Source organism: Penicillium griseofulvum (assembly GCF_001561935.1).
Source record: "Penicillium griseofulvum strain PG3 chromosome Unknown contig_84, whole genome shotgun sequence".
NCBI lineage: Eukaryota > Fungi > Ascomycota > Eurotiomycetes > Eurotiales > Aspergillaceae > Penicillium > Penicillium griseofulvum.
Window position 1 is genome coordinate 2,068,691 of NW_024467475.1, and position 27,291 is coordinate 2,095,981.

At 47.4% G+C, this 27,291-nt stretch overlaps 14 protein-coding genes across 14 annotated transcripts; 7 read left to right on the plus strand and 7 right to left on the minus strand.

Moving 5' to 3' along the window:
• Positions 1 to 228: 228 nt before the first annotated feature.
• gprI (putative cAMP receptor (Car4)) lies at positions 229 to 1,551 on the minus strand (the record flags this gene model as incomplete). Its single annotated transcript, XM_040793009.1, has 6 exons — positions 229 to 277; positions 342 to 385; positions 453 to 870; positions 917 to 981; positions 1,037 to 1,238; positions 1,295 to 1,551. The coding sequence occupies 6 exons, from the start codon at positions 1,549 to 1,551 to the stop codon at positions 229 to 231; spliced, it is 1,035 nt and encodes a 344-aa protein (XP_040644976.1).
• An 887-nt stretch (positions 1,552 to 2,438) lies between these two features.
• PGRI_052970 (uncharacterized protein) lies at positions 2,439 to 3,083 on the minus strand (the record flags this gene model as incomplete). The annotated part of the gene is made up of 2 exons (XM_040793010.1): positions 2,439 to 2,647; positions 2,735 to 3,083. 2 exons carry the CDS (start codon positions 3,081 to 3,083, stop codon positions 2,439 to 2,441), a joined length of 558 nt encoding a protein of 185 aa, XP_040644977.1.
• Positions 3,084 to 6,824: 3,741 nt separating this feature from the next.
• Positions 6,825 to 8,551, plus strand: PGRI_052980 (Amino acid/polyamine transporter I; the record flags this gene model as incomplete). Its single annotated transcript, XM_040793011.1, has 2 exons — positions 6,825 to 7,460; positions 7,511 to 8,551. 2 exons carry the CDS (start codon positions 6,825 to 6,827, stop codon positions 8,549 to 8,551), a joined length of 1,677 nt encoding a protein of 558 aa, XP_040644978.1.
• A 415-nt stretch (positions 8,552 to 8,966) lies between these two features.
• PGRI_052990 (GNAT family N-acetyltransferase) lies at positions 8,967 to 9,627 on the plus strand (the record flags this gene model as incomplete). The annotated part of the gene is made up of 2 exons (XM_040793012.1): positions 8,967 to 9,115; positions 9,174 to 9,627. The coding sequence occupies 2 exons, from the start codon at positions 8,967 to 8,969 to the stop codon at positions 9,625 to 9,627; spliced, it is 603 nt and encodes a 200-aa protein (XP_040644979.1).
• A 211-nt stretch (positions 9,628 to 9,838) lies between these two features.
• PGRI_053000 (GMC family oxidoreductase) lies at positions 9,839 to 11,776 on the minus strand (the record flags this gene model as incomplete). Its single annotated transcript, XM_040793013.1, has 1 exon — positions 9,839 to 11,776. One exon carries the CDS (start codon positions 11,774 to 11,776, stop codon positions 9,839 to 9,841), a length of 1,938 nt encoding a protein of 645 aa, XP_040644980.1.
• A 1,196-nt stretch (positions 11,777 to 12,972) lies between these two features.
• On the minus strand, positions 12,973 to 13,652 carry PGRI_053010 (uncharacterized protein; the record flags this gene model as incomplete). The annotated part of the gene is made up of 2 exons (XM_040793014.1): positions 12,973 to 13,101; positions 13,245 to 13,652. The coding sequence occupies 2 exons, from the start codon at positions 13,650 to 13,652 to the stop codon at positions 12,973 to 12,975; spliced, it is 537 nt and encodes a 178-aa protein (XP_040644981.1).
• Positions 13,653 to 14,413: 761 nt separating this feature from the next.
• Positions 14,414 to 15,455, plus strand: PGRI_053020 (uncharacterized protein; the record flags this gene model as incomplete). Its single annotated transcript, XM_040793015.1, has 2 exons — positions 14,414 to 14,452; positions 14,523 to 15,455. The coding sequence occupies 2 exons, from the start codon at positions 14,414 to 14,416 to the stop codon at positions 15,453 to 15,455; spliced, it is 972 nt and encodes a 323-aa protein (XP_040644982.1).
• Positions 15,456 to 16,054: 599 nt separating this feature from the next.
• On the plus strand, positions 16,055 to 16,812 carry PGRI_053030 (uncharacterized protein; the record flags this gene model as incomplete). The annotated part of the gene is made up of 2 exons (XM_040793016.1): positions 16,055 to 16,492; positions 16,543 to 16,812. The coding sequence occupies 2 exons, from the start codon at positions 16,055 to 16,057 to the stop codon at positions 16,810 to 16,812; spliced, it is 708 nt and encodes a 235-aa protein (XP_040644983.1).
• Positions 16,813 to 17,049: 237 nt separating this feature from the next.
• Positions 17,050 to 17,982, plus strand: PGRI_053040 (uncharacterized protein; the record flags this gene model as incomplete). The annotated part of the gene is made up of 3 exons (XM_040793017.1): positions 17,050 to 17,151; positions 17,223 to 17,803; positions 17,865 to 17,982. The coding sequence occupies 3 exons, from the start codon at positions 17,050 to 17,052 to the stop codon at positions 17,980 to 17,982; spliced, it is 801 nt and encodes a 266-aa protein (XP_040644984.1).
• A 552-nt stretch (positions 17,983 to 18,534) lies between these two features.
• Positions 18,535 to 20,098, plus strand: PGRI_053050 (cytochrome P450; the record flags this gene model as incomplete). Its single annotated transcript, XM_040793018.1, has 3 exons — positions 18,535 to 18,561; positions 18,618 to 18,865; positions 18,919 to 20,098. 3 exons carry the CDS (start codon positions 18,535 to 18,537, stop codon positions 20,096 to 20,098), a joined length of 1,455 nt encoding a protein of 484 aa, XP_040644985.1.
• A 140-nt stretch (positions 20,099 to 20,238) lies between these two features.
• On the minus strand, positions 20,239 to 21,147 carry PGRI_053060 (Serine hydrolase FSH; the record flags this gene model as incomplete). Its single annotated transcript, XM_040793019.1, has 3 exons — positions 20,239 to 20,580; positions 20,636 to 21,018; positions 21,084 to 21,147. The coding sequence occupies 3 exons, from the start codon at positions 21,145 to 21,147 to the stop codon at positions 20,239 to 20,241; spliced, it is 789 nt and encodes a 262-aa protein (XP_040644986.1).
• A 1,673-nt stretch (positions 21,148 to 22,820) lies between these two features.
• PGRI_053070 (GNAT family N-acetyltransferase) lies at positions 22,821 to 23,375 on the minus strand (the record flags this gene model as incomplete). Its single annotated transcript, XM_040793020.1, has 1 exon — positions 22,821 to 23,375. The coding sequence occupies one exon, from the start codon at positions 23,373 to 23,375 to the stop codon at positions 22,821 to 22,823; it is 555 nt and encodes a 184-aa protein (XP_040644987.1).
• Positions 23,376 to 23,968: 593 nt separating this feature from the next.
• PGRI_053080 (uncharacterized protein) lies at positions 23,969 to 24,722 on the plus strand (the record flags this gene model as incomplete). The annotated part of the gene is made up of 2 exons (XM_040793021.1): positions 23,969 to 24,521; positions 24,586 to 24,722. 2 exons carry the CDS (start codon positions 23,969 to 23,971, stop codon positions 24,720 to 24,722), a joined length of 690 nt encoding a protein of 229 aa, XP_040644988.1.
• Positions 24,723 to 25,226: 504 nt separating this feature from the next.
• Positions 25,227 to 27,041, minus strand: PGRI_053090 (Lipopolysaccharide-modifying protein; the record flags this gene model as incomplete). Its single annotated transcript, XM_040793022.1, has 1 exon — positions 25,227 to 27,041. The coding sequence occupies one exon, from the start codon at positions 27,039 to 27,041 to the stop codon at positions 25,227 to 25,229; it is 1,815 nt and encodes a 604-aa protein (XP_040644989.1).
• Between the last annotated feature and the right edge of the window lie 250 nt (positions 27,042 to 27,291).

The following is a 27,291-nucleotide window of genomic DNA, read 5'->3' on the forward strand; positions in this document are numbered from 1 at the left end:
CTGGGTTGTTGCATATGGGAGTCTTCTGTATTATGTCGATGTCGAATAAATGTATCAGATGGAAATGATAAATATCAAACTGAAGAACGTGGGGGATGTGGCGGAGTAGCTGACTGTATGGGCTCGTCTTAGTTCCGCGATTGCTTTGCTTTTGCTGATGCACACTAGAGCTCTTGAAAAGTTTGGTAGGCTGAACGTATTTTCTAAAATAATTAAATAGGGTATCATTTAAACATGGAAAACAAAGGCGTCTGAATCATTCACGACCAATTCTCGTCTATAATATAGTGAAGTCAGCAACTGTCCGAGATAATAGCCAAGGTAAAAAAAGACAATCTTACCTGTCTGAGAGCCATTCTCTTCCCCGAAGCTCGTCTCTTCCACCCTTTCATGCCAATAATCATGAAAATAACACCATTCCAAAACCCCCGCAGGGACCCCAATGTACTCACAGAGAGCAGAAGCGAATAGTTCCCATGTTTATGATGCACGAATTCCGAGATACGGTTGATCGAAGGTGCAATCCATGTTGCTAACATGGCAAGGAAGAAAAGCGATGGCATGATCACGTATTGCCTTAACGATACACGTCTTTGTTTCGGAGTTTGATAACCTGTCGTGGCATTTCTGGATGTAGGCGGGTGCTGGAACGTGATTTGTTCTCTGGTATCGCTTGTCATAGTAGATTCCGGGGTGGAACCAGGTTTCACCCGAGTATTCGCTTCCGTAGTTGTTGTGGCGACGCTGTTGGAAGAGTTGCCAGAGGTTAGAGCGATACGATCGTCGTCGCTCAGTTTGAACTCGTCGCGGACTCGGGTGATCTCGATACCGATGAGACAATATAGTATTAGGACGATGACTATTATCAGCCTGTTTACATTAGAAGAGTAGTTGAGTAGAATAGAAAAATACGCACCATACGGGTGCATAGTAGAATATTATGCGGAGAAGCATCCAACTGCGGGATATTGAGCACCAGATCTATGCAAGTTTGATTAGGCTTAGACATGGTTCTGGGTGGATTAGCAATACTCACGATTTGATCACCATATATAGGGCCTTTCTCTTGAGTATGGATGAAGAGGAAGACAAAGGCAGGAATGAACGAGAGAATAGTTATAGCACCAATGTATTTAACCTCGAGCTTGCGCAAAGCTTGAGTATCAAAATGATAGAAGACAACCAAGTATGTATCCCAGGCCATTGCGAATGTCCAGAGCACGTCAGCTACTGGAAACCTTTTTCTTCCGGTTAGAATTGCTTCACTAAATCCCGCTCAATACTAAGAACATACATCTGGAGAGCAAAGCCTTGGAATCGACATAGGGATGAAGTGTTTCCAGCGGCAGGTCCACTGGTGGATATCATGGTAGCGACAGAGTCGAACAGGTTATAGAAGGAATTGAAAAATATAATACGGTGAATAGGACTCCGGAAGTGCCGAGAAAGAGAGAAGGCACCGATTATTGTGAATGAACCCAGGATAGAGAGAACTGAAGAGACTCGCCCTGCAATGGCGATCCCCTTGAGCTCCTCGGGAGAGTTTGACATAGTGGTCTCAAACCATAACGAGATAGGTGGTTGGAAGAGTTGCCAGCTCCCATCCTTTTGAATAAATTGTGATGAAGATAGAGTTTACGATATCACGTTGTGTTGATGAGTATTCTTCGCGCCAAATGACGTGATTTCACATATTGAAGAAAGTACTTGGAGAATGATGAATTGCTTTTGATGGCAAAGGGTTAACAATCACATTACAGAAAATATATAGTAAATTGCGCTATTTTTGGAGCTCTCAGTCCTAGATGACCTCATGGCTCTTGATAATGGCGACGAAGATTCACATATAAAACAACGTGATAGGTCAGATCCTGTAATTAAGGCCAATCATGAGCGATTTTTAAGGATCAAGCAATTTGGACGCCACATGTTAGATAAAATGTGAGTTAAAATGTGCCTGCATTTAAAGAAACGCTCTTACCGCGATGCTTTGTCTGGACCTTTAGAAGTGATCTGCAGCAGTTTGCACAATAGCGGCCTAATAATTTAATCACATCATCATCAAAAATTGGTCCAGCTGATATTATGATAGCTTGTGTCATTTGGCATCGCACATAGATATGTACTAGAAGTATGAGAATTATGTTGATGACTAACTATACTCCGTACCAGAATGGGTGACCCCTTTTTACCCTTTTCGGCAGATCGGGAGATCCCGATCTTGGACCCACAGAGATCCTGACCGAACGCTCGTCGATCGAGCCCGTTTCTTTGACCGAATTACTCCGTATGTATTTGAATTTTGATACTTGTTCTCTACTCGGCATGTTTGTGAGATTTATACGACCAATCAAATGTTGTATTAAATAAGTAGTGGTTGGTATATTAGATTATGTCGGACCTCGAGTACACATTGAAACCATCGATGCCAAATTAACTCAAAGGGCCATGGCAGCGAGAAGCAGAGCTCCAGAGGCGAGCATTGCGTTGCGTCCTGGGATCAGAGAGCTGGCGCCGTTGGCCTCGGCGTCCTTGGAGTCGGCATCCTTGGACTCGGTGTCCTTGGATTCGGTATCCTTGGAGTCGGTCTCCTTGGAGTCGTCGGAGGAGGAGGAAGAAGAAGAGGAAGAGGAAGAGGAGGAAGATTCTACACAGTTGACAATTAGCATTCGTATTTCCCCAGTAGTATAATTGGAAAAAAATAAAAACCAAAAGAAATTCGAGAGAAACATACCCTTGCCGGTGCACTGGCTGTAGAGACTCTGGAGACGTTCCTGGAAATCCTGGAGCTTTGAAAGACCATCCGAAAGTTCATTGGTCTCGCAGCCATTCTGCATACACTTGCTCAGTTCGGAGGCGTCCTCCCGGACATCCGAAACGGAGGCAGAAGTTCCACAGAGACAGTCAACAGTGGCTTTATCGGAGCTTCCGCACTGGTCCTTGAGACCGATGTTGTCGTAGTAATCGCCGAGACAGGTCTTGACGCACTGGGGAACGTCACCAACGACATCGTCCCAGGTCTTGATATCGGCCGCGACGGCGGCGGAGGCGAGAGCCAAGATAGCGAGGGGTGAGAAACGCATTGTGGAAGATTGAAATGAAGGAATGGAAAAGTGGTGAATGTGAAAGTTGCGATATGGAATTCCGTAGAGAGCGACTGTGGAAAGGAAGGTCTTGCAGAACTAGATTTGGACGTGGCTTACAGCCAGAATATATAGTGGTTTCTATTCTCGATAGGGGCTCTTCTCAGTTTGCTCAAAGCAATTCGTATCCTCCACATATTACCTACAAGAGAAAATGCCAAGAGTGCTTATAGCCAATCAAAATGATTTGATCCCGCTAAACACGAGATGGGCGGAAATATACGAGATGTGGCTTTTTTAGCGTAGGGTCCGATTAACACGAGTGAGGTCCGCATCGTATTAAGAAGACCCTGCCGCCTGATCAGCGCAAAAATAAGTTTAATCTTTAACTTTGCCAAGTGAAAGAACGAGCCTGTTAACCTGTGAGTTGTGTCCCACTACCCCGGCGATCGTAATTTGCGGCTCTATCCGGTCTGGTACAGAGCCTCCGTTAGTGTATTCTCGATACGAGCTTGGCGCTCTGTGCGGAAATTTGATGTGAGTTGTCAGGGACTCAGCCTCGATTAGTGCCAAGGGTCCATTGACTTGGGAGAGTGTGTTGGCATTGCGATCATTTGCCCATATCTGCAATATCGTCTTAATTCAGAATTTCGCACAGAAGCCTGGGTTTTCTTAGCAAGAAGTCATGAGGCGGGTGCTCTCAAATGGGATGAATTGAAAGATCTGCAAGACAGAGACCAATAAACCGTTGGGGCAGCCTTCCTCATCGAGAAATGTACTTGGGGGCCAGGCCACCGCATCCCGCTATCCTGGGGCACAGCCGCACGGGCGCTTGGCTGAGGGAAGACACGCCGGAAAAACACGTCGCTGTGGGCACCATTTTCGACGTCCGCACTCTCAGACTGTCTCGTATTTACTCTTGGAAGAGCAGCCTTTCGAATTTACAATGTTCGACCGAGCCAGTGAAGTCAGCCATAGAGGGCCTTGATGAGCTGAGTAGTGCTATCTAGGTTTGCCTTTCGTAGGGCAGCCTGGCGACCACCTAGGCATGTATGTTGTATTCTACTCTTATTAATAATTGTCAACGAATCCTATATTTCTTGATCCTTTAATCGAGCCTCGATATCCGCCTAAACTCGATAACTCTACTAGGATACGAAATTCAACGTGGAGGGTTGAAGTAGAGATTAACTTCAGCTTAGTGGTAATTAGATACCAACTGAAACGGGCAACAACAGTTCGATTGTACAATGATAGTAGACTTAGCGTAGTAGACGATAAATGGAGGGCAAATAAGGCTAATGGACTTGATGATGTTCTCATTAACCCGATGTAGCTCGCTATTACATACATACTGCTATGCGGGGAAATGATGGACTTGAAGAACATCCGTCAGAAGCTCAAAACCACCAGGAGTATATCGCCAGGAGATGGCAAAAGGCAAAATCATGGAATCTCCCAACTAAGCTCAGTGACAACCGGACCTCGCTCCCGCCATACCAGACTGCATAGTCCGGTCTCCCAGAGAAAACCACCATGTTTCGGTTAAGAGTAACCGGGCCGAAATTCACTCCCTCCAAGACTGGACATTCAACGGCTGCGCATTTTTGACATTTGAAGTGGCAGTCGCATACGCGCCAAAGATAAGGGAGTCAACAACCCCGAGAGCACTCCAATTCCCTTTGCACAATAAGGCTGCTGTTAGACTTTCCGGCTGTGCAAATGAGGTTTATACGTATATAGGGAGGACGGGACAGAGGTTGGGAGGAAGTCGGATTGTGGAAGCTACTATTTCTCGACAATTTTTCGTTTCCGTGGGCTCATTTGAAGATTACAAGCCAGACCTCACCGTCCAAGTCCAGACGATCCCGCGTAGATCAAGAAGGCTGGGAACGACATCAGTTTGGACTGTGGTCCTCTTTCCCGGGACGAATAGGCACTTGTGAAAAGCCCCGGTAGTCCTTGTTTCAAGTGCTTTGAGCTCTCGTGTTTTGCCTTAGAGGCTTGTCATCCCCATGATGCTGGATTCTGCCAAACTTGGGTGGTGTATCTTGCCAGTTCGAAGACGCTTCTGATTTGGAGGGTGGTATAGCCATGCGAGTTGTATGTTGTATGCTGAGGCTGTTGTCTCAGAGTGCCATGACCTAGACGAACCAGGTGATCTTGCCTGGGGTGTGAGGGCAAAGTGATCGGCTTGCCAGTCTGGTTTAATAGGTTCTGGTGACTTTAGCGATGATATCTGGGCTAGTCTTGGTCCGCTATAGTGTTTAGCATGTGGATGCTATTGAGGAAGCGGATGAGAAGAAAGTTCTCTCAAGGCCGCCCAGGTGGAACTTAAGAGAATGAGAGTGATGAGAGAGGAGGGAGAAAGATCGTGGGGAGGGAAGGCGCAAAATAGTCAAGACCCAATGTTTGCTGATCTTCTAGATAACTCCGCCTTCTCTTGACAATTTTCACTACCTATCCATTTATGGTTTCCTTTGTAAAACATTACCTCATTCCATTTGCGTAATAGGAAATTTATTTAAATAAGTGAGCACCAGAATCACAGAGAAAAGGAAATGGCAGACGGTCGTACAGTTGCACCCAGGCTTCGGCCCTCTGCTCCACAGTGTGACGCTCAATGAATTGGTCGATTTCTCCTCTAGGCCAAACGAAGAGCCACATCTCGGTTGCCATTCCATTTCGTGCCACCTCCCGGGACTACCTCAGTCTTTTCATTGCTAGCTACTGCTTTAGCATTGCGCGGTCATTTCTTTTTGGAATCCCCTCATTGCCCCCGCTTGCAATGATGCTTCCAAACGGCAGTTCGTGCAAAAATCCATGCCCGCGACGCAGATACACTCGACAAACTTCCCATATTCCCTCTGAGAGTCGTGGCATGCCATTTGTGGTTCCACAAGTTCACCGCATGGCTCAAAGAGCCTCCGCGTTGGGCAAGTCCTTTTTGAGTTGTTCGTCGGACCTCCAACCTAACATAATGTTTCTCCTCTGGGTTTTCTTGTTGCGTTGGAGTCTTAGCTTCCTCTGGAGCAGCAAATTTCATATCTGACAGAGAAGGGTTCCTAATCTTTAAGAGCCTTGACGACCAGACCTGAGATGGCCTTTTGTGACAGACTGTGCACAGGAGGGCTTATGTCTGCTTGACCCAATACACTGGTGGTCCTTCAATATCGTCAAGCTCGGTGCACGTTGTGATAAGGCACTGCTCATTCTTTCATAGGTCCTTTGGTATATTGTCCGATCTCATGACTGTTAAGTGAGGTTTTGTACACATCTCAAGCACTTCTAAGATACCCTTCCACCAAGCTCTTACTAAACCCGCCAACGCCTTTGAAGTCCGACCGAATATTTCTTCATTCCTTGAGCGGAATATGCAAAAGAAGAAATAGCCCTGAATCAAAAGCCGAATGTGACAAAGCGTGGCCCACTATCGAGGGGATGATCCACATCTGGGCAGCAGATGAGGACCCGGGGAGTCAACAGATGCCCTATCAAAGTCTGAGCATTTTCTTTTTTGATTTACGCGAAAAGGCCTTTGTGGAAGAGGCTAGCCAATTCACTAGCCAACGACAAGATGTGGATTGGAAATTAACCTTTTCTAAGTTGTGTTTGTTCGACATGCCTAGGGCCGTGATCTGCGAGAGGAATTAGTTATGCACAAAAACACAAGCAAGAATAGCTTAATCTCCCTAAACTTAGGTCTTTCCAGTTTCAAAGATTTCATGCACAGAGTTTTCAATGCCACATTTTCTGACGAACCATATTTCCAAGGACGGCAATGGCATTGATACTCCCATTGTGTCCGAGCCGAAACTACCCCACTACAGGGAAATGAGGATAAGCAGCGATACAGAGAATGCCGCAGGCCAGCTCAAGGAGATTCACGAGTTCAAACAAGGTCTCCATCAGCGACATATTCAAATGATTGCCCTCGCCGGCACTGTGGGGACCGGTATTTTTCTCAGTTCGGGCCGAGCCATTGTGGAAGCCGGACCACTCGGTGCGTTCTTGGCATATACAATCATTGGTGCAACTGTTTCAAGTGTCGTCTTCGGAGTAGGTGAGATGGGAGCCTTGGTACCTCTCAATGGTGGTGTTATTCGATATGCAGAGATCTTCTGTGACCCCGCGCTAGCGTTCGCCAATGGGTGGAACCAAGTATATTCCTACATTGTGTCGATTCCGTCGGAAATTGTCGCTGCGGCTGTTATTATTGAATTTTGGGTTACGGTCAATAACGCAATATGGATCACCGTACTTGGATTTCTCATGCTTTGCACCGCATTTGTCTTTGTTCGTGTGTATGGAGAGCTCGAGTTCGGCTTTTCGATCCTCAAGATCATGCTCATTATAGGCATAAATATAATGGCTCTGGTAATTGCGTTCTTTAGCAGCATCTCTTCTTTGCTAATTTATCTCCATAGGTGATTACCTGTGGCGGAGCCCCGAATAACGAGTCCATCGGTTTTGCCTACTGGAAAGCACCCTATGGACCATTCGTTCAATACTTGGGAGTGGGCGGGTCCCTTGGCCGGTTTCTGGGATTTTGGAAAACTTTCGACAACGCTCTCTTTGCTTACTCCGGAATTGAGAACTTCACTCTCGCTGCAGCCGAGACTCGAAACCCTCGTCACTCTATCCCCATGGCTGCCAGACGGATCTTCGTCCGCATCTTGCTTTTCTATGTGATAACAATATTCATGGTCGGTCTGATCGTATCGTCTGCCGATCCAAATCTTCTGGGTTCGTCAGGAACAGCTTCGCAATCCCCTTTCGTCATCGCAGCCCGTCATGCTGGCATTAAGGTTGTCCCCTCAATTATAAACGCCGTTGTTCTCACCTCGGCATGGTCCTCCGGGAACAGCAATATCTTGGGCGGCTCCAGAATCCTGTACGGTATGGCAACCCAGGGCCACGCACCTGCCATCTTCAAACGTATCAACCGCTTCGGCATCCCTTATGTCGCTGTCGCTCTGTATGGGGCTTTCATGACTCTTGGATACATGAGTATTTCCAGCTCAGCCAGTACGGCATTCACATGGCTACAAAATCTTGTCTCTATCTCAACCTTAGTGAACTTGATCTGCATATGTATTGTCTATCTTAGATTCTACTATGGATGCAAGAAGCAAGGAATTGATCGCCACAAGGAGCTCCCGTGGGCAGCACCTTTTCAACCATACACAACTTGGATCTCCTTGTTCGTGTATATTGTTCTTTTCTTCACTGGAGGGTTTACGACATTCATGCGTGGTCATTGGGATACTGAAACCTTTGTCTCGACATATTTCAACCTCCCGTTCATCGTCATTGTGTATTTCGCATACAAGTTCTGGGCAAAAACGAAGATCATCCCACTGGCGGCAATTCCCATTCGACCTTTCATCGAAAGCTGGCACAATAATCCAGAGCCAGAGCCTAGGGCGAAGCGCGGCCTCAGGAAACTCAATATTTTGTGGTCATAATTTGCACCATTGGCAAATTGAGCATCACTATATATGAACTGTTACGTTTCACCATGAACATGACCTCGAACCAACAGCCCGACAAGAGTGCCTAAGCGGACACTGCCATATCCGATTATAGGGCTGTAGCCGCCAGCCGCTGTGGGGCAAAATTTCAAACCAAAATAACAATTGTCTGTCGCATTATTCCCATTGTTATCATTGAGAATGTTGGTGGGAAATAGAAAAGACACGAGAGTAAAAGATTTTTTATAGAGGACAAAAAAGCAATAGAAAGTGACTTTAGTATCCGGGATGCCGATATAAAAATGAGTCAATCGGGCTCCGGGACTAGTTTAGCGCTACCGTCCAATTTTCCCTTATATTATCTTCACATTCCTATTTCTCCAATATCCAGAAACAAAAGACCTTCAAGATGATCCTACCTCAACAACCTGTTTACGCGATTGTCCCATTGTCAGGGCCCTCAATTGAAAGCGACCGACTCCTTCTTCGACCAATTACCGACGACGATGCCGGTGCACTTTTTGTCGTTCGTTCCCGGCCCGAAGTAGCAGAAATGAAGTTAGTACAAATGTTCTTACCTAGTAATGAGGAATGTTAATCATATTGACTGTACCAGCCATCCCAAAACACCTTTCAAATCAATCGAAGAAACACGTGAATGGATGGCAACTAAAGTGTTCTCAAGTGGACCGTCCGATATTATCGGGCGTTCGTTTAATTATGCTATTGTGGACAAGTCGATCCCGGAAACGGAGGAGCGAGTCATTGGATCTCTTAGTATCAACCAGGTAGATCCGTATCCTGAGATTGGATATGCAGTGCATCCATCTTCTTGGGGGAAAGGGTATGCTACGGAGGCTTTGCAATTGATGCTGAAGATGTGGTGGGATCTGGAGCGTCGAACAGTTGACAGTGAAGATGCTGCTGGAGAGGCTGAGAAGGCCTTTGCTCTTTGCGAAAAGAGGAATGCTGCCAGCCGCCGTGTACTGGAAAAGTGTGGTTTCAAGATCGTGGGTGATTTCCAAGAGGAGGGACATGACCTTTTTATTTTTGCTTTAGAGAGGCCCTGAATTAAACATATTACTGTGTGCTAGAACGCATTGAGCCTACTGAGGAGAGATATGTCTGTTCCCAGGGATATTTGTGAATGAAAGAATTTGGTTGAAAATTAATTGCTGCTTTCTAAAGTATGTAGCAGACGTCGGTCAAATATGTACGAACGGCGTATCCAACAATTGAATCCCGCTCTCAGGAGTATATACGTATAGTAAATAATTAAGCTCACTGGCTCGCTTTCGCGGCCTCGAGAATGACATCAGCTGCCTTTTCACCCACCAAGAAGGTAGAAAGAGCAGTGAAGGTTCCAGGAATACGGGGATACACAGAGGCGTCCACAACACGAAGACCTGAGACGCCACGAACTTGGAAATTAGTGTCCAAAACAGCCATGGGATCATCATCAGTTCCAATGGGACAAGTGCAAGAAGCGTGGTGACCCCAAGCAGTATTCTTGATGTAATCATGAATTTGCTCATCAGTCTGAACATCATCACCAGGGAGGATTTCAGACACATCAATCAACTGACGATCGAAGGCGCCACGTGCAAGGCGAATAGCCTCAGTGATAGCTTGCAAATCCTTTCCATAGTCACCGGAGCCAGTATCGAAGTAGTTGAAAACGATTTCAGGCATATCGAGCGGATTCGCAGAGCGGAGCATCACAGATCCAGCAGTGTTACGAGGGTGAGCCTTCAGAACGGCCCAAGTAAACCAGTCCTTGTGCTCGGTGATATTGACACCGTATCCAGGGAAATATCCCCGGAAGTTAATGGGTCCACCGAACACAAACACATCAAAACTATCATCCGCAGTAACGGAACTCTTGTAGTACATCGCAGCTCCGAATCCGTTAGACGAGTAGATACCGTGGTCACCAAGGACTGGCTTATTCCAACGGTCCAGGCACGGATCGCTATCACCCTCATTGAATGTACATCCCTTAAGGGCGGCGAAGTCCTTAGGAAGTTGACCTTGCACCGCGGTCTCGTAGTGATCCTGTAGATTTGTACCGACACCGGGAAGGTTAGAAATAACCTTGATTCCGAACTTCTGCAGCTCCTCTCCTGGTCCAACACCGCTAAGCTTCAGAATCTGGGGCGAGTTGTATACGCCACCGGCGACGATAACCTCACGCGAAGCTACTGCTGAGCCTGGTGTTCCCTTGCCAGCCGTTTTAGAACGGGGACTAGCGCTATATAGATACTTGCCGTCGAGGAACTCGACGCCGGTCGCACGGGGAGGGGTGACAGTCTCGTCAAAGGTGACCTTAGTCACATGGCAGTTCATACGGATGTCAAGTGGGAACTTCTTAGACCCGTCTTCGTTCTTCGCATCCCTAACAGCGGTCAAGAACTCGCGAGGACCGTTACGAGAGCTCTCATCAGAGGCAATGGGAACTTGATAGTATCCGGGTTTGGTATCACGGTTCTTTGCGGGCGAGTTTCCGTCTCCTGCGAGGAGTGTGCCAATATTGAAAATTGACTTGGTCGTATTGCCTAGGGAAAATGCTCCGCCAAGCAGCATGCTTAGGAGTTGCGGATCTTTCAAAACGATGCTTAGTGGTGCGGTCTCGGTGCTTAACCAACCATCATAGCCGTGACCCTTGAGCAATGGGAGCAGGTAACGGTTGTTCTCCATGCGCTCGAAATACTTGCGCATATTATCGGGTGACCATGAAGCATCTCCGGTGAGAGTGGCGAGGTAGTCGAAGTCAGAGTCGTGTGGGTAGACGGTAACGAGAGCGTTGTGTGCCGTGCAACCACCAAGCGTTCCGGTACGGGGATAAAGCGTGCCCTTCATTGTAGAACCTGCGGGCGGGTTCAACCCCGTGTACTCTTTGCCATCGGGGGTTTCGTATGTTGTTTTGAAGTCGAGCTTTTGACGAGCCTCGTCGGCGTAGTGCTTCACGTAGAAGTTCCATGCCAGAGCTTCATCCTCGGAAGCCTTGGCAGAGAAAGCTGGGACGGTATAGTTCAAATTCGCTCCCTGGTCATCTCCAGCTTCGATAAGAAGTGTGCTATGACCTGCCAATGCGAGTCGCGCTGCTAAAGGACCACCTCCTGCCCCAGAGCCAACCACGATGTATTCATAGCCTGATAACTCAACCGCCTTGACGATGGCGGAGAACGCGGCCACGCCGAGAAGGCGACCGAAAAGCATGACGAATATAGCACTATGAGACCGAGTCAAATGAGCGGAATAAATTTGACCAGGGTGCTCTCATTGTCTTTATAACTCCCCCTCGTTGGGGCGAGGAATTTCTTGGCTCAATGCCATGCGGAATCAATAGTCAAGCGAGATTGAGTTCCTGACGATCGCTGATCTCAAGCATCGCGTGTCTTATTGGCAGTGGCTGGCTGACCCCATGCTAAGAACCCCACGGGGGGTCTGTGCTCAGGCGTAGAGCATCCCCGCGACGATGATCACACTGGGTTGAGCTATTTCAAAGCAATAGTGCATGTCAATAGATGTCATAAAACGGCTGTCGCGGGATGACTCCATATCGGGATTCGCATGATCGCCGAGCAATTTCGAGGTGAAGTGGAGTCACACGACAGAATCCTGGGCGCTCTTAACACTTCACATCGTTTGGTGGCATATGCAGCTTATAAGCAATGCACATGGCTATGGAAGTGCTTTATTGAAACCTGTTTCAATGAATTTTGAAGTTCACGTCTGAATATTTCCATAGCCCAGTCTGGGAGGTTCCACTATAGGGGCTTGTACTGTTGTATTCCGTGGGGAAAGGAGACGGAGATCATGAAGAATCCCGCCTCGCTTATCGTTTCCTCTCTCTTGACAACTTTTGCGTCGAAAATCACTACAAAAGCTACTCTCGTGCTCCTACATATTTGTGGCCCAATCGACAATTTGACAAGGTCGCATAGTATTGCCTCAGAAGTGCTTTATTAATTTTTCATGAGCATTTTCTGCATGTTTATTGCACTAAACAGCGCTACTGCAAGTTCATCATGAAGGACGGAAATTATGATCGACACATGCATAACCCCCTTTACCGAGGTCCCACCACAAACCAACCAGTCATCTCTACCTTGAACTCCGTATGTTCTCCGTACTTAGGTGGGACTTGTATTGCTTCTGCTCAAGATGCGGGAACCTAAGAGATGCAGCGCATCGTACCTATCAGGATTCTACGATTATGCACCTACATCCCCTTGGAATTGACCTCAGCGCTTCTGCACAAGATTCGGTGAACCCTCTATGTTTAAAGCAATATAATAGAAAGTGCTCGCATGGAGCGAGTATCTTTATGCCCGTCGCCCACGAGCAGGTACAAAGTATCCTGATGACAGGATTGATTCGCATCCATATGACATAAATCAATCCATGGTTACTTACTGTTTAATGGCATGAAGATAAGCAACAACCTCCTCGCTAAAGATGTTGTCATGGCGAAGTTGCTCGGCAGATTCGACAATCCATGTCTGGCAATCCCTCTGAATAACCTTTCGACGTGGTTTGGACTAGAATATCCGGATTAGCCTACATATTCATATGGGGCAATAAAGTCCCATGTATAGCTTTCCGTAAGTGTGCCTTTCAGGACAGACAAGCCCATGGCATAACATTGGGCTGGACTAGCAATGCAGTTGCATTAGAGACTCACCCCGTCACTGACTGTGTTGAGACTTTTTCCTGGAGCTTCGATTTTGTAAACACTCTCCTCAAAGCGACAGACAGGCGAATTGTCGACTTTGTATTTCCCGTTGTTGAGCATAGGGCTCTCATCAAAGTACATTTCATCGACCCATTGCAGCGGGACCCTTGTTGACGGAATATCGTCGGTTGTTTGTAGGTTTTCACTCCGCTTAATTTCGAATTCAAAGCCAATTCTCACATTGCCGGTCGCGTGTATCTTTACGCCGATATCAGGGTCGTTATGCGACCGAACAAAGTACGCCCAGTGATCTTTAAAGGGTGACCCATTGGTGATCAGCAACTCGACCATGAAAGCCCCAGTGGGGCCTGTCTGCGACACCGCCGGCTTTGAATGGGGAGATGCGGAAGTATTCATGACGAACAGAAAGGCGAAGTAACAACGAAGATTGGGGAGTATTTGATTTGATTTATTTTATTCGATGAAAGACGATGGTTAAAAATCGCTAGGGATGTTCTTTCATGGCAGTCTGCCTACGGATGCCTGCAGACTGCCTTGGGTATCGGGCTCCAACTTTAACTTGACATTCACATCACATAAGAATATGAGGAGCCCATTCTCTTAACATTTTCTGTTCGGTATTCCATTCGTTCACCTTAATACCAGAGACACGGAAAACGCCCCATCCATTTTTAGCAACATACATATACCGAGTCCAGCGTCTTCAAGAGAGCCCAGCCTCTACATTGTTGGAAACCAACTAACCTTCGATCAACGAGTCCTCTAGCTAGATCTAAACCCCGTCCAATTGCCTACCTCCATCGAGGCGGCTTTAGGGTTGATGGCGAAACACTAAGCAAACGTCGCAGATCGTGATTTGTATCACTGCGGATCTCATCACGCATACCCTCATGATATCCATCTCCAACGTGCCTTAGAAATATCTAGATGGAGTCTCGGCTTTTTCTTGACCGACGTGAAATGGACTCGGAGACTCTCAAAGCCCGATCAACAATTAGTGATTCGGCTCGGGCTTACTTGTTGTAACCCCGATGCTTACGTCCGTTCTCCCGGACATAACGGCTTGACTCCGGATGTCATGGATGTATATAAGTTCGCGTCGGTGAAGCACGTCATACAAAATTCCAGATCCATTCCTATCAATTATTTCTTTTAACATGTCTACGAAACCCATTACAAGAGTTGCCATTGTTGGGGTAGGTCTACAGGCTCATGCCCTGTATTTTGCTTGGACGCCGTCGAGGAACAACAGCTAACCATTAACAGGCTACTGGCCGCATAGGCGGAGCATTCGCCCAGTCGCTTCTACAAACTGGCCAGCACACAGTCACAGCTCTTACCCGCGAAGATAGCAAAGGAAAACTTCCCGATGGGGTCCAAGTCGCCCGAGTTAATTACGACGATGAGGACTCGCTCATCAAGGCTCTGAATGGCCAGCAATTCCTTGTTATTACCCTTGGGGTGCGAGCCCCAGAAGATCTCCATGCTAGAATTACCGCAGCTGCCGGAAAAGCCGGTGTTCACTATATCATGCCAAATGCGTATGGGTACCCTATCGGCTCCGGTGATGTGAAAGAAGGAGATTCATACGGAAAGATGACGCTCAGCCGAGTAAGCGAGGCTCAAAATGGTGTCTCCTCCTCGGTGACACTGCCGTGCGGTTTCTGGTACGAATGGAGCCTGGCATGCGGCGAGCAATGGTTTGGCTTCACGATTAAAGACCGGAAGGTGACGTTTTTCGATGATGGCGCTCGTATCGTTAGCATCAGCACTTGGGACCAATGTGGTCGCGCGCTGGCCGCTCTCCTCAGCCTGCCGGAGTCGGGATCTACCCCCGCGCTTGCCGACTTCAAGAATAAAGATGTCCCGATCAATAGCTTCCGCCTCTCGCAACGCGATATGCTCGACAGTCTGCATCGTGTCTTGGGAACCACAGACTCTGATTGGGAGATCACTCACGAGAGTGTTGCTAAGCGTCTTGCAGACGGTGCGGAGGAATTGGCTAAGGGTGATTTTAGGGGATTTGCTAAGGTGCTTTATGGGACTATGTTCTCGTCAACCAACGAAATGGGCGATTTTGCTGGAATAATGGAATTGGCAAATGATGTACTAGGACTGCCTAAAGAAGACTTGGATGAAGCGACTAAGAGGGCGGTCGATATGGTGGCTGGAGGATGGAATCCGTTTGCTGAGGTCTAATCTCAATCATGTTCCTATTAAATGTGTTTTATCCTTTCACTTGTTAACCTAAGTACAGAGTACTGTATATAAGCCTTTCTCGCCGCAGGAATTCTACAGTATAACCACCCTCATACTCCGTCCTTACCCATTTGTTGAACACTTGTCAAAGTCCTAATGTTACATTTAACCGCCCGGGAACTATGTAGCCCCTGCGTGCTCTTGAGGTCTGATCCAATGGTTGCCTCTCTCATACACACTATGCATGTGAACTACAACATAGATGTAGATAGATAGGGAAATAGCGAGTCTAGCAAGAATTAGCTTTCTCAATTGAGCGCCACTGGACGGACACCGCAGCTGAATGTTCCCCGAATCATTGGGCAAGATTATTCCATCTCCCAAAAATCAAGCCTTGGCATCTGCACTTCGCCATCCATCATCGTCCGAATATCTGCTTCGGAAACCCCAGCCACCAGCTCAAGCTCGATACTCGTACCTAACGCCTAGACAGCTAACCACCTTATCAAACGGCAACTAAGCTCATCCTGCGCTTGGCCTCTTTGCTGGAGCATAAAAAACTCGTATCCCAACCATGCTGTCTGATTCACCGCTCATGAATGAAATTACTCCACCTGGGGGTTCCTTGGATCCCTCCTTCACGCCGGCGCCTAAGAAACAGAAAGAACTTTCGAGAGAGCGATAAACCCTTCGCTGATTTTGCGAGGAAGGTGGACCATCAATCCACTACCCGAATCTGGCTGCCGAACGATACAAAACACGGAGAGCGGGTTCGTTCCGAACGGAGCCCGGATGCATCATTTAAACACGAGCAGGCAAAATACCCCGGTGTTATTATCGAAGTGTGCTATGCGCAAAAAGTTCAAGCCGCTACGGACCTGGCGGATGATTATATCTTGGATACCGATGGTAACGTGAAAGCGGTGATTGCTCTCAACATCGAGTCTAAAAAAGCGACTATATCCATTTGGCGACCAGAGTATGTAACTCTTAATGGGGTGGAGGAACTCCAGCCGATAGCTAAGGTCGAAGCGCTAGTACATCCTCTTCATCCCGCCATATTACAATTGGATACTAACAGTTATAGCCTTTCCGAACAGAATCTGGACTACCAGTCGAGGAACCAGCTAAGGGACCAGCATTCCGGCTGTCGCTTAGGGACTTTGCTCCCACGAGCATCTCACAGGAGAATACCGACGTCGATCACTACATCTCTATCTCATTGAAGGAACTCTATATCTTTCTTTCATACGCTGAAGCGCAACACCAGCAACAGTTACTCGATGAAGGCATTGTTGATCCATTCCCTCCGGGAAAGAGAAAGCGCCGTCGACTTCGGACCCCTGAACTTGTGTAGACCATCAATCTATGAAAAGTACATTCGCTGCAAGCAAATAAGAACACGGATTTCATGTAGATTTCCAGGGTATTATCCTAAATATAAATGTAGATGTATTTCTTCCTTGGCAGATGTTCAAGCTCTTATCAATGACGTCACCAGCTGTTCTCTTATCGGTCTTCCCGATCTTCAACTCCCCACGATTTCCAAACTCATTCTTCTCCATCTCGTACTGCTAAGCTTGCATTCTACACCATGTCCGAGAAGATAAAAGGTGCAGTGCTGGCTGAGGCCAAAAGCACTCAGGCAATTGCTCAAGATGTGATCACGTCTGGTGCATACTTGTACCCATTCAAGGTAAGTAGCTATGCCCCTCAAAGAGCACACTTTCCGACCATTTCTAACTGGAAACAAATGGCTCTTCCCAGGGAATTGTCTACTTCGCAACCCACAAAGAACTCTGGCGTCCTTTCATCTCTCGCGCCGGCCGAACTATGACATTGGGACTAGGAATCACGAGCGTCATGTTCTTCTTCACGTACATGCCACAGGTGGCCATCATGGCCTTCACCAATGGCCCATTGGCTGCTATTTCTGCAGCAATTCTCGTTCTTGGCGAAAGCTCCGCCATTACACATGTCCTCTCACGCGCACTCCTCGTCGAAGACGCCATGATAGATACCTTTGATGGCACCCTGGTCGCGCGCAACCAGGAGTCACTTGTGGCACACTCGCGCCAGGTCAAGCCCCGATCGGGTGGGAAAGATTCGATTGCTAGACTGGGTAGAATTCTTATTCGGCCTTTAGAGAAACTGAACCCGAGGTCCGTGCTGCGATCGGTGCTCTATCTGCCCCTGAACCTCATTCCTGTGGTCGGAACGGTGTTGTATATCTACATGCAAGGGAAAAAAACAGGACCAGTTCTGCATTCCAGATATTTCCAACTTAAGGGCTGGGACGATCGGACACGAGACGAGTGGGTGAAGAACCACGAAGGCGCATACACTGGGTGTGTAAACTCTATATTATCCCCTCTTTCTTCTCTAGTCAAATGCTAACTATCCCCTCAGGCTGGGAATTGCAGCCTTTGTCTTGGAAATGATCCCATTTGCCTCGATTCCATTCTCGTTCACAAACACCGTTGGCGCGGCTCTTTGGGCTGCTGACCTAGAGAAGGCAAACAAGTAGTTGGCTACAAGACCAACTAATTGTGAAATATGTCAAAGCTCAGCGGTCCGTTTGTGGCGCTCTCTATTCAATTTGTGTAAAACTTAACAAGTAATTTCATTTCTCTGTCTCTTAAGGGTTAAGGCCGTGAAACTAAATGACATCGTATCGTAGTCATTGCCTCTGTCTTTGCTCATCAAATCTTTTCTCCAAGGAAATGCGGGGCCAATACCACCTGGCCTTTAGGCAACAGACTGACATGTATCACGACTTAGAGACCCTTTTGCTTCCGGATCCCGCGGGCACCGATTTTATGCACGCTATTTCTAATCGAATGCCAGCCTATCCCATGAGGTAATAGTCGAGTCCAGAGACTAAGTACACCCTGTAATTAAGTTCGTTTCACTTATAAATATCGTGGACAAATTCAGCAAAAAAAAGAACACCCATCAAATATCACCCTGGTTGAAATATTTGCAACTATGATTGTACTTCAACAGCTGACCTTGTGGACTGCTCTCCTAGCTATCCTCGTCATTTACACTTTCTATTGGGTTTCGACATCTATATTGCATGGCCAACGAGCTCGGCGAATGGGTTGTAAGCCCGCTTTCATCCGACCGAGCAGGCTCCCGTTCGGTATTGATATTTTCAAGCGTTATATTGATGCGACGCGGGAGCAGATCCTCCAGAATGATGAGTTGGTACTGTATCAAGAGCTGGGTCTACGCCCAACGTGGAATGAGAATATCCTGGGTTATTGGCATCACATCACTGCGGACCCGAAGAATATACAAGCTATGCTTGCAACACAGTTCAAGGATTTTGAACTTGGCCCTTCACGGCATAACTTGTTCGGTCCGGTTATTGGAAAGGGTATTTTCACCACGGATGGAAAGGAGTGGTACGTTGCAAATTCATAATGTCGATGTTGCTAGACATTAATATTGATGATAGGCAACATTCTCGCGCCCTACTTCGTCCACAATTCGCTCGCGGTCAAATCGCCGATTTGAAACTCGAGGAACGTCATGTCCAACACCTTTTGAATAGGCTCCCAGTTCAGGACAATTGTTGGACAGAAACTATCGATTTATCGCCCTTGTTTTTCAACCTCACTCTCGACTCTGCCACCGAATTCCTCTTTGGACACAGTGTCAATTCCCAGATTCTTTCATTGAAAGGAAACAAGGGTCTTGAGCATGGCACAACTATAGCGAATTCCCCACCCAACGGGTTGGCCTTTGGCAAGTCCTTTGACCGAGCCAACACGGTGGTCGTATTACGAGCTTATTTGATGGATCTGTACTTTCTCTACTCCACTGCAGAATTTCGAAAAGATTGTGCAGACATTCAGGATTTTGCTCGGTATTATGTCGACCGCGCTCTCGCGGAGGACCAACAGTCAAAGACGAACAAAAGCGCCCCAGGCGGCCCCACTGAATCTGGTTATGTATTTCTTCGGGAACTTGTGAAGGAGACAAAGGATCCCGAAGAGCTTCGGAGTCAGCTTCTCAATATACTGTTAGCAGGGAGAGACACAACAGCAGGCCTTCTGGGATGGACTTTCTATCTACTATCTCGTCATCCGGAGGTTTACGCAAAGCTGCGTACTATCGTCATTGAAACATTTGGGGAATTCCCTAGTACTACTGCCATCACTTTTGAGTCTCTAAAATCATGTTCCTATCTGCAACACGTTCTATCCGAAGTTCTACGACTGCATCCAGTCGTACCGGAGAATAGTCGCCGCGCGGTGCGAAACACCACTCTCCCTCGAGGAGGTGGTGCAGATGGTACATCGCCAATCTACATCCGCGCCGGAGAGGAAGTGACCTACAATGTGCATATCATGCACCGCCGTCAGGACCTCTGGGGTGATGATGCCAACGAATTTCGGCCTGAGAGGTGGACCACCCGCAGACCGGGATGGGAATTTATACCATTCAATGGCGGACCGAGAATTTGCCTGGGACAGCAGTTTGCCCTGACTGAGGCTGGTTACGTCGTTGTGCGGATGCTTCAGCGGTTTGACAGAGTGGAGAATATGGATCCGTCGACTGTTGTCAAACATAAATACACGACGACCACTGCCCCAGTTCAGACTCTCGTGCAATTACATAGCGCATCTAAATAGATAAAAGTCTGCCCAGGCGTGATACAGAATGAGTCATCCTTACTATAGGTACCACATTGAATAACTACATATGTACGTATTGCATTTTCCCAGCAAGTTGTTCAAGTAACCCGGAAGTTTATTAGCAGCACAAAATACCATTAATAATCTCCATAATTCTCCCAGTCCTCCTCACGAGTTTCCGCTTCAATACTCAAAACATCTTCAATGAACTGTGTCACAGATTGTAAGAAGACGTTATCTCGCGGGACATAGTGTGCCCCTTCAAAAAAGTACAAAGCAGTATTTGTGCTTGAATCACGCAGTTTCAGTGATTCACATTCAGCTACCATTATATCAATACTCGCAATAGCAAGTAATATCGGTGTCTCAATCTTAGGACTATATAGATCACGATAACGAGGGTTTGACAACGTAAACCCGCAAACCGCAATAACGAACTTCAAAGGGGGGTGGTCCGTCTGTGAGGAAAGAAAGGTCAACTACCGTGATGTCACCTAGTTATCTTAAATATCAAAGGTATATATTCCAACTTACGTTGAATTGGAAATTTCCAACCGAGTGTCGTTTCTCTAAAAGAGAAGCAACTATAGCAGCCGTAGCAGCACCCATCGAGAAGCCCATGATCCCGATGAAAGGACCATTTTCATCAAGATAGCGGAAGATATCATCAACGGATTGTTCAAGGCCATGCCAAGTGCAATCTGTAGAATCGCCATGTGCCCAAGACCACAGGTGATTGCTTTCTTCGGGGGATTGATCCATTCTTGCAGGCCGCTTTGATGAAGGGTAGTGAAACTCGACCATTTCAGCGGACCCCAAGTTTGGATCTTGCGGCATAGCCTGGAGCACAGTATCTCTTACTTGAGGTATTAAGTACTCGGTCTTGCATTGCAGCATTTGTCCGGACTGGCCGTTGTCTACGGAATAAAGGTTACGCGTTAGATCATATTTCCAACATGTATAAGAATCAGAGGCATGTTACCATGCAGCATCAGAATCTTTGGACGTGACGGCATGGTTGATTGGTATTGATCGTCCACAGCCATGTTGATGAATGGGACCTGATAGAATGGGTTTTTCTGGTAGTTTCTGGACCTTTCAACATGTGAGTAACCATCTCATCTTATATGTGTATATGCTCGGGGCTCCATCGATGAGTATGAGATAAGACGCGGCTGCCACTGGGTTGCACAACATGAGCACATGCTACGAAGACGCATAGGCGCCCGCTGCTAAACTCCCATTTAGTCAACTAGTCAGTTAGTTAGTGTGAATACTAATGCTTCAACCCCTGATCATGGCCTGGAAGCCTGGTAGATGAATTAAATGCGTGAGTTACAATTACAGCTGCCTTGATAAGCAAGGTACTGAGCCATGGAGGGCTAGATCGGGAAGTCAACTGTGGCATAATGAAGTCCTTTATCGTACCTAGGTATACAAGCTGAGGCATCACAGCCTTCTCAGATGTTCAACATGAAGCCTTTCGCCATATAACTCTAACTTCATACATCAACACATTTGAACTACGTACCTCATTTATATCACACGGTATAGGTCGGTGTATCAACCTGTCAAGAGCCATACCGGAATTAGGCAAGAAGAAAACAGCACTAAGCCTAAATCGGGGGTTGGCAGCTGGCTTCTATACGTCTTGGTATGCATGCATTATGCAGTGTAGCTGCGAAATAGCCAGTAAAAAGCAACGAATAGATTCCGACACCAAACGAACTTGCCTTATCTAGGAGAATTGAACTTGACATTTTAGCTAGTTGAATAGAAAAGCGCCAAACAGCACCAGATATAATGAACATGTATATGGGTTGTTGTGGTCAACATGTTGCTTTTATTGTTTTATTCTACACTGCCCTCGCAGCGAGCTATCTTCAATCATGCTCTCGCAACGTGAGACACTACTATTATGGCGTGATATCCGTGATGATGCCAAGCTTTGAAGCTTGCTTACACTTATGGTTACACTCGGATAATCCCGAGTTGCGTGCTCGAGGTATACGATGGTTAATGCAGTTATGTGTGTATGCCTGTGTGTGTCTCTCTCTGTGTGTGTGGGTGGATATCCACGGGTGTGTGCAGTACGCTTTATCCGTTATCCGAAGTCATACAAGACACATCATGGGCTTAAGATAAGAGATCTGAGTGACACAAATATAGGGTAGCACGGCTGAGCTTACAAAAGACGAGTGTCTCCCGGTGAACCAGATCCAGAAAGATCAATTTTCCGGTTAAGCTTGACGCGAGTACATAGTAGGCCTAGATTATTAGTAGTATTATCTTATGCCGCGTTGCTAACTAGGTATAATCGTGGTCGTAAGGGAGATTTTTCACACAACTGAACTGGATTAATCTCTGCTTGAGGCTTTCCCGTCTTGGAGCGTATCCAAGGGAATGAAATGAGGATATTCAAGGACAGAAAATATGGATTGACTGATGACTGTAGTACAAGGCTCGATAGCTTAAATCCAATCCATCCTGTATATGTACCTGGACAGAGACGTTCGTTGTTCCCCATCCTTAGTCCACCTATCTCCTTTATTTGTGAGCCATAAACTCGCCCTGCACCCAACCTCAGGAGGAAAGAGCGTACGTTTGGTACAGATAAGAAGGTTCGACCGGTATCCTTCGTGGTTGCCGTATAGCCGAGAAAGGAAATCGATTTCCAACGCTGGAAGTTGTCATATAGCCATGTGCTCAGGTGACCAATTTAGTTGGCTTGTTCAGCAGTAGGCGCTATTCCAACAGCTTTCTCGAATTCGATGAAACAAAGATCATCCGGCAATGCTAGGTCGACCTCATCGCGAGGGAAGGGTGTCGTTTCACCCGTCTTTTTGTATCCACAACGCAAATACCACGAGATAAGTGCATGGCGACAAGAAAGGGCATCTAATCCCACCGTCGTAACACTCCAAGTCCGCTGACAATAGTCTTCAGCGTATTCCAAGAGTTGACGCCCAATGCCGCCGCGCTGTAGGCTCGTGTCAACGGCAAGCCTGAAAAGACGAGCGTAGTTTGCATCGCGCTTGGAGGTCCCGATTGCGCCGACAAGCTTGTTTTGATGGTTGGTTGCCATCAGCATGACGCTGTCGGGTTTGTTGATAACGTCGATAACTTCTTGGATATGTGGTCGAAAGCTCGACACGAGACCTAGGTTGTCCGTCCAGTCCTTTCTGCTGTCCATGGTGCGGAACGCAGTTTCTACCAAGTGGTGAATTTGAGCGGCGTGCTCTTCGGTCGCGACGCGGAAATTGAGCTCGTTCATTTTGGCTGGGGTTTTGGGACGATTTTGTGGCCTATAAATTCTTGCTGGGGGATTTCCGCTAACTAAATATCCCATGCGTAAGCTGCAATGTGGTTGTTGGTTTATCTGGAATCAAGCCATGTTGTAGTAGGAAGGGCGCGCAGAAAATCCCGCACAGGGCGCAAGATTACGAGACGTTGCGCTTTGCTTCCAAAGAGTGAACAGCGAAAATAAGACACTTCTAGATTGTTGAAATCGTGAAAATTCAGTATAAAAATAACTAAACTCGTGTCAAACTCGTGTCAGTAGCGCATGGTCGGAGGTTGACTTGATGGGAAACGCCTGAGCCCGACTAAGTCCCGCGTTCTATTGGGGTTCCAGATTCTGCAAAGACGCTGGGTTAGAAAACACATTAGTATTGATAGAACACGCGGTATAATCATATAACTGTGTCTACATCAATTTACAAGAATGCGTTGCAGCCTGAGAACAGTGCCCAGGATATATAAATGACGTCATCCATCGACACCTCCAGGAACATGCAGACGCTCGGACCACAATCCGCTTGTTTCCGCATCTCCTTTCCTCACAGCACCGACATATCAACCTCTACCATGACGACCGCAGCGGTATTCGGCTGCACAGGAGCAGTTGGCTCTCAGATCCTAGATACACTCCTCGCGACAGACACAGTTTCAACAGTGAAGACCATCTCCAGGAGACTGCCTCAAGCAGAATCAGCTAAGCTGCAAGCGCTCGAGGAAAGCGACACTTCAAAATGGGGTGGCATGATTTCATCTCTGTCCCCTAAGCCATCGATAGTTTTCAATGCGGTTGGCACCACAAAAGCGACAGCGGGCAGCATCAAGAACCAGTGGAAGATCGATCATGATTTATGTGTCGAGAACGCGCGCGCTGCTAAGCAGGCCGGTGTGAAGACATACATTTATATTTCCAGTGGAGGAACCAGAAGCTTTCTCTGGGGATGGGTTCCATATTCGAAGATGAAGGTTGGTGTCGAGGATGCCATCAAGGAGCTTGGTTTTGATAATGCTATCATTCTGCGACCGGGGATGATTATTGGAAGGGAGGAATCCAAGGCTTTTCTGTTAGAAAAGTTTGTGGAGGGACTTCAGATGCTGGGACAGGGTGTCCAGGATAAAATTGGTATGGCTGTGCTGGTTAATACTTGGACTTCTTGACAGATTCAGAGCTAACTCGGTGGGCGCAGGTCAGAATCAAACGACTATTGGTAGAGCAGCTGTAGCAGCTGCTCGTATGGCTGAGGAGGGCAAAGCCCCGTCGAACTATTGGGTGCTGGAGCAAGCTGATATTGTTAGGCTTGGCAGGGATGAGTGGAAGGAGTAAGGCGTGTTAAAGTGTCAGATTTGGGGTACAGTGCTTCGTTTAACGTAGGAATTTTGCGCGTGTAAAGAAGGATGTAAGAAGATAAACAGCAATCATAATGGCAAAATCATCTATTTATGTACATCATGCGTTAGCCAAGGAAGACACTTCGCATGGTATCGGTAATCATCAGGTAAAAACGAACACGACATGAAAATATGATCATTAATATATTAGAGAAACAGAAGGTAGAAAGGGAAAGACCGAAGTCTGAAGCCGATGACGCCGGGGTGGAGACATCGAACCAGTGCCAAGAGGGCGAAGCCGGCAAAGCCCAAGCAAGAGGTTCCTATACTGAGGTACCAAGTGAGGACAGGGGAGACCACTTATTTTTCATCAAGAAAAAAAAAGTGTTGATGGCGATGCCCGCTGAACTAACCCCGTTGGGTATTGTTCCTGAAAGGTTGACCGCAACCGGCGATTTGGACGCATGTGGAAGGTGACCAATTCCTCAATTGACCGCAACTAGGGCATTGTGAAGTCATCAACATAACCGAGGAATTCTCTCCGATCATCACAAATGCGGGCATACTCTAAGAGAAGTCGATATGTGTAAATCTCCATGTCCTCACGTCGGAGCACCTTCTCGCCCCAGGCTTTCCCGGCGAGGGCAATCTTACGGGCGGCCTTGTCATGGCCGCCGAGGAAATAAGCCATGATTCCATAAACATCGAGATAGGTGGTGTCCATAGGGACGAAGTGGATCCAAGGGATCAGTCGCGAGTCGTGCCACTCATTGTAGATAGTGGCTTTGATGGGGAGAGAAGTAGATAACATGAATCCGCGGTATCGGCCACTGAAGGAGTTTCCGTCAAGATCGGGAAGATACTTATAGTCGTACATTTCCTTCATTGGCATACCAGGTGTGACCTCGAAGTATGGATCGAGATACGGACATGTTGGGTCCGCTTCAATATAAGGCGTGCAAACCAGGTGGTTGAAGCCCGTCTCGGTATGTTCGGAGAGAAGCCGCGGGATAGTACCATCGTTGTTCAACTTGTAATCGGCGTAGTTCGGAAGTCTAAAGTTGATACCGTGGCTATTGCTCTTTTCAGCCTGAGCCACTGATGTCGCGTTCATCATCGACATGAATCGGTGTCTTTGGAAGCCTGTCCAGTTAGGCTCTCGAGCCCGACCTCCTGTAGCAGCACCTCGCCATACAGCCTTGTTCTTTTTCGATTCCCAGCGACCACCGTGCTCGTTCTCCCCGCCGGAATAATGGTCATTCTGTGCCCAGTACATCGCTGGGGGAAGGAGAATCTCATTGTTCATGGGAAGTTTGGATCCACCAAATAGTGGCATCAGATTGTGTGAGGTTGATATAGAAATTGGCTCAAGGAAGCTTCCATGCAGAACTTGCATCTCTGGACGCACACACGGGTCCTTGGCTAGGGTGAAATTTGATACATAGCCGTGGTATGACATTCTTTCAAAATTGTCATATTCCCAAGGAGGGTTACTGAAGTCCACCATGGGAAGGGTGCTGTTGCGCGCAGGACTTCCCGGTGGGCAGCCAACCCGAGCCATCTCCCAATAACCTCCTTTGCCGGGACCTGCAAACTGAGGATCATAAGGTTCCGAGTCGTGGTCCGAGTCGGCCAAAGACATGTAGTCGGGGATAACGCGGCTCGGCTCCGTCATCACACGATCTGTTTGCTCCTTCTGTACGTACTCGTTGATTGTCTCCCAGGGGACAACAAGCCGGGTCTCATCCATGACATTGATTGGCATATCAAGATCGGGAAGTCGATCCTCCAATTTCGCGACCAAATCGTACCATGAATCCATCCAATTTCTTGGCTCGTCGGTTTTCAATATCGCGGTGTTATTTCGAATGGTGATACGGGTCGGGATGCTTTTAGCTTGTCGACGCAGCTGCTTCGGTTCCAGAGCCCAGAATGGAGTCAGGTCATTATAGATCTGATCGAAGAATTCTTCAATGATCAATGAATCTTTCGACTTTGCGAACTCGTACCATTCTCCAAATCCAGGAGGAGGATGTCTTCCACGGCGGGCCCGGTATTGTTCCCCAGCGGTTCGAAGGTCATGCGCTTGTGTTCCCAGGAGTTCTTCTAAATCGGTCTGTGCGGTATGTATAAGAGCGTCGATGGGGTGACTAGTATTGTAGCCATTGCCTGCGTAGAAGGTCGGTGACGAGAAGTCCTCATGGCTGGGCAACATCCAGATAAGGCTCAGGATAAAGAAGACTGCGACCACTGCGACTCGGCCTGCGCGCGAGTTGAATGTCGTCATCATAGATGGCATCTTGAACACGGGCATTTTGTCGGCAGCTTTGGCTTGAGTTTGTATGATTTCCTTGACCGCAAGCTAGCAGCTCAGTGCGATCATGCCTGGGATTAATTTTCCGGGGATACAAGCCTCGTGATGGCCAGGGCCAAGGTCCAAGGTATGACGAATAGAAGGTATAAAGTGTTCACTCATTCATGTTTAAAGTGGTCTTTGGAAGAAGGAAGAGCCAGATGGAGAGAAAAGCAGATTCAACAGACGGGTTAACAAACTAACTACAATA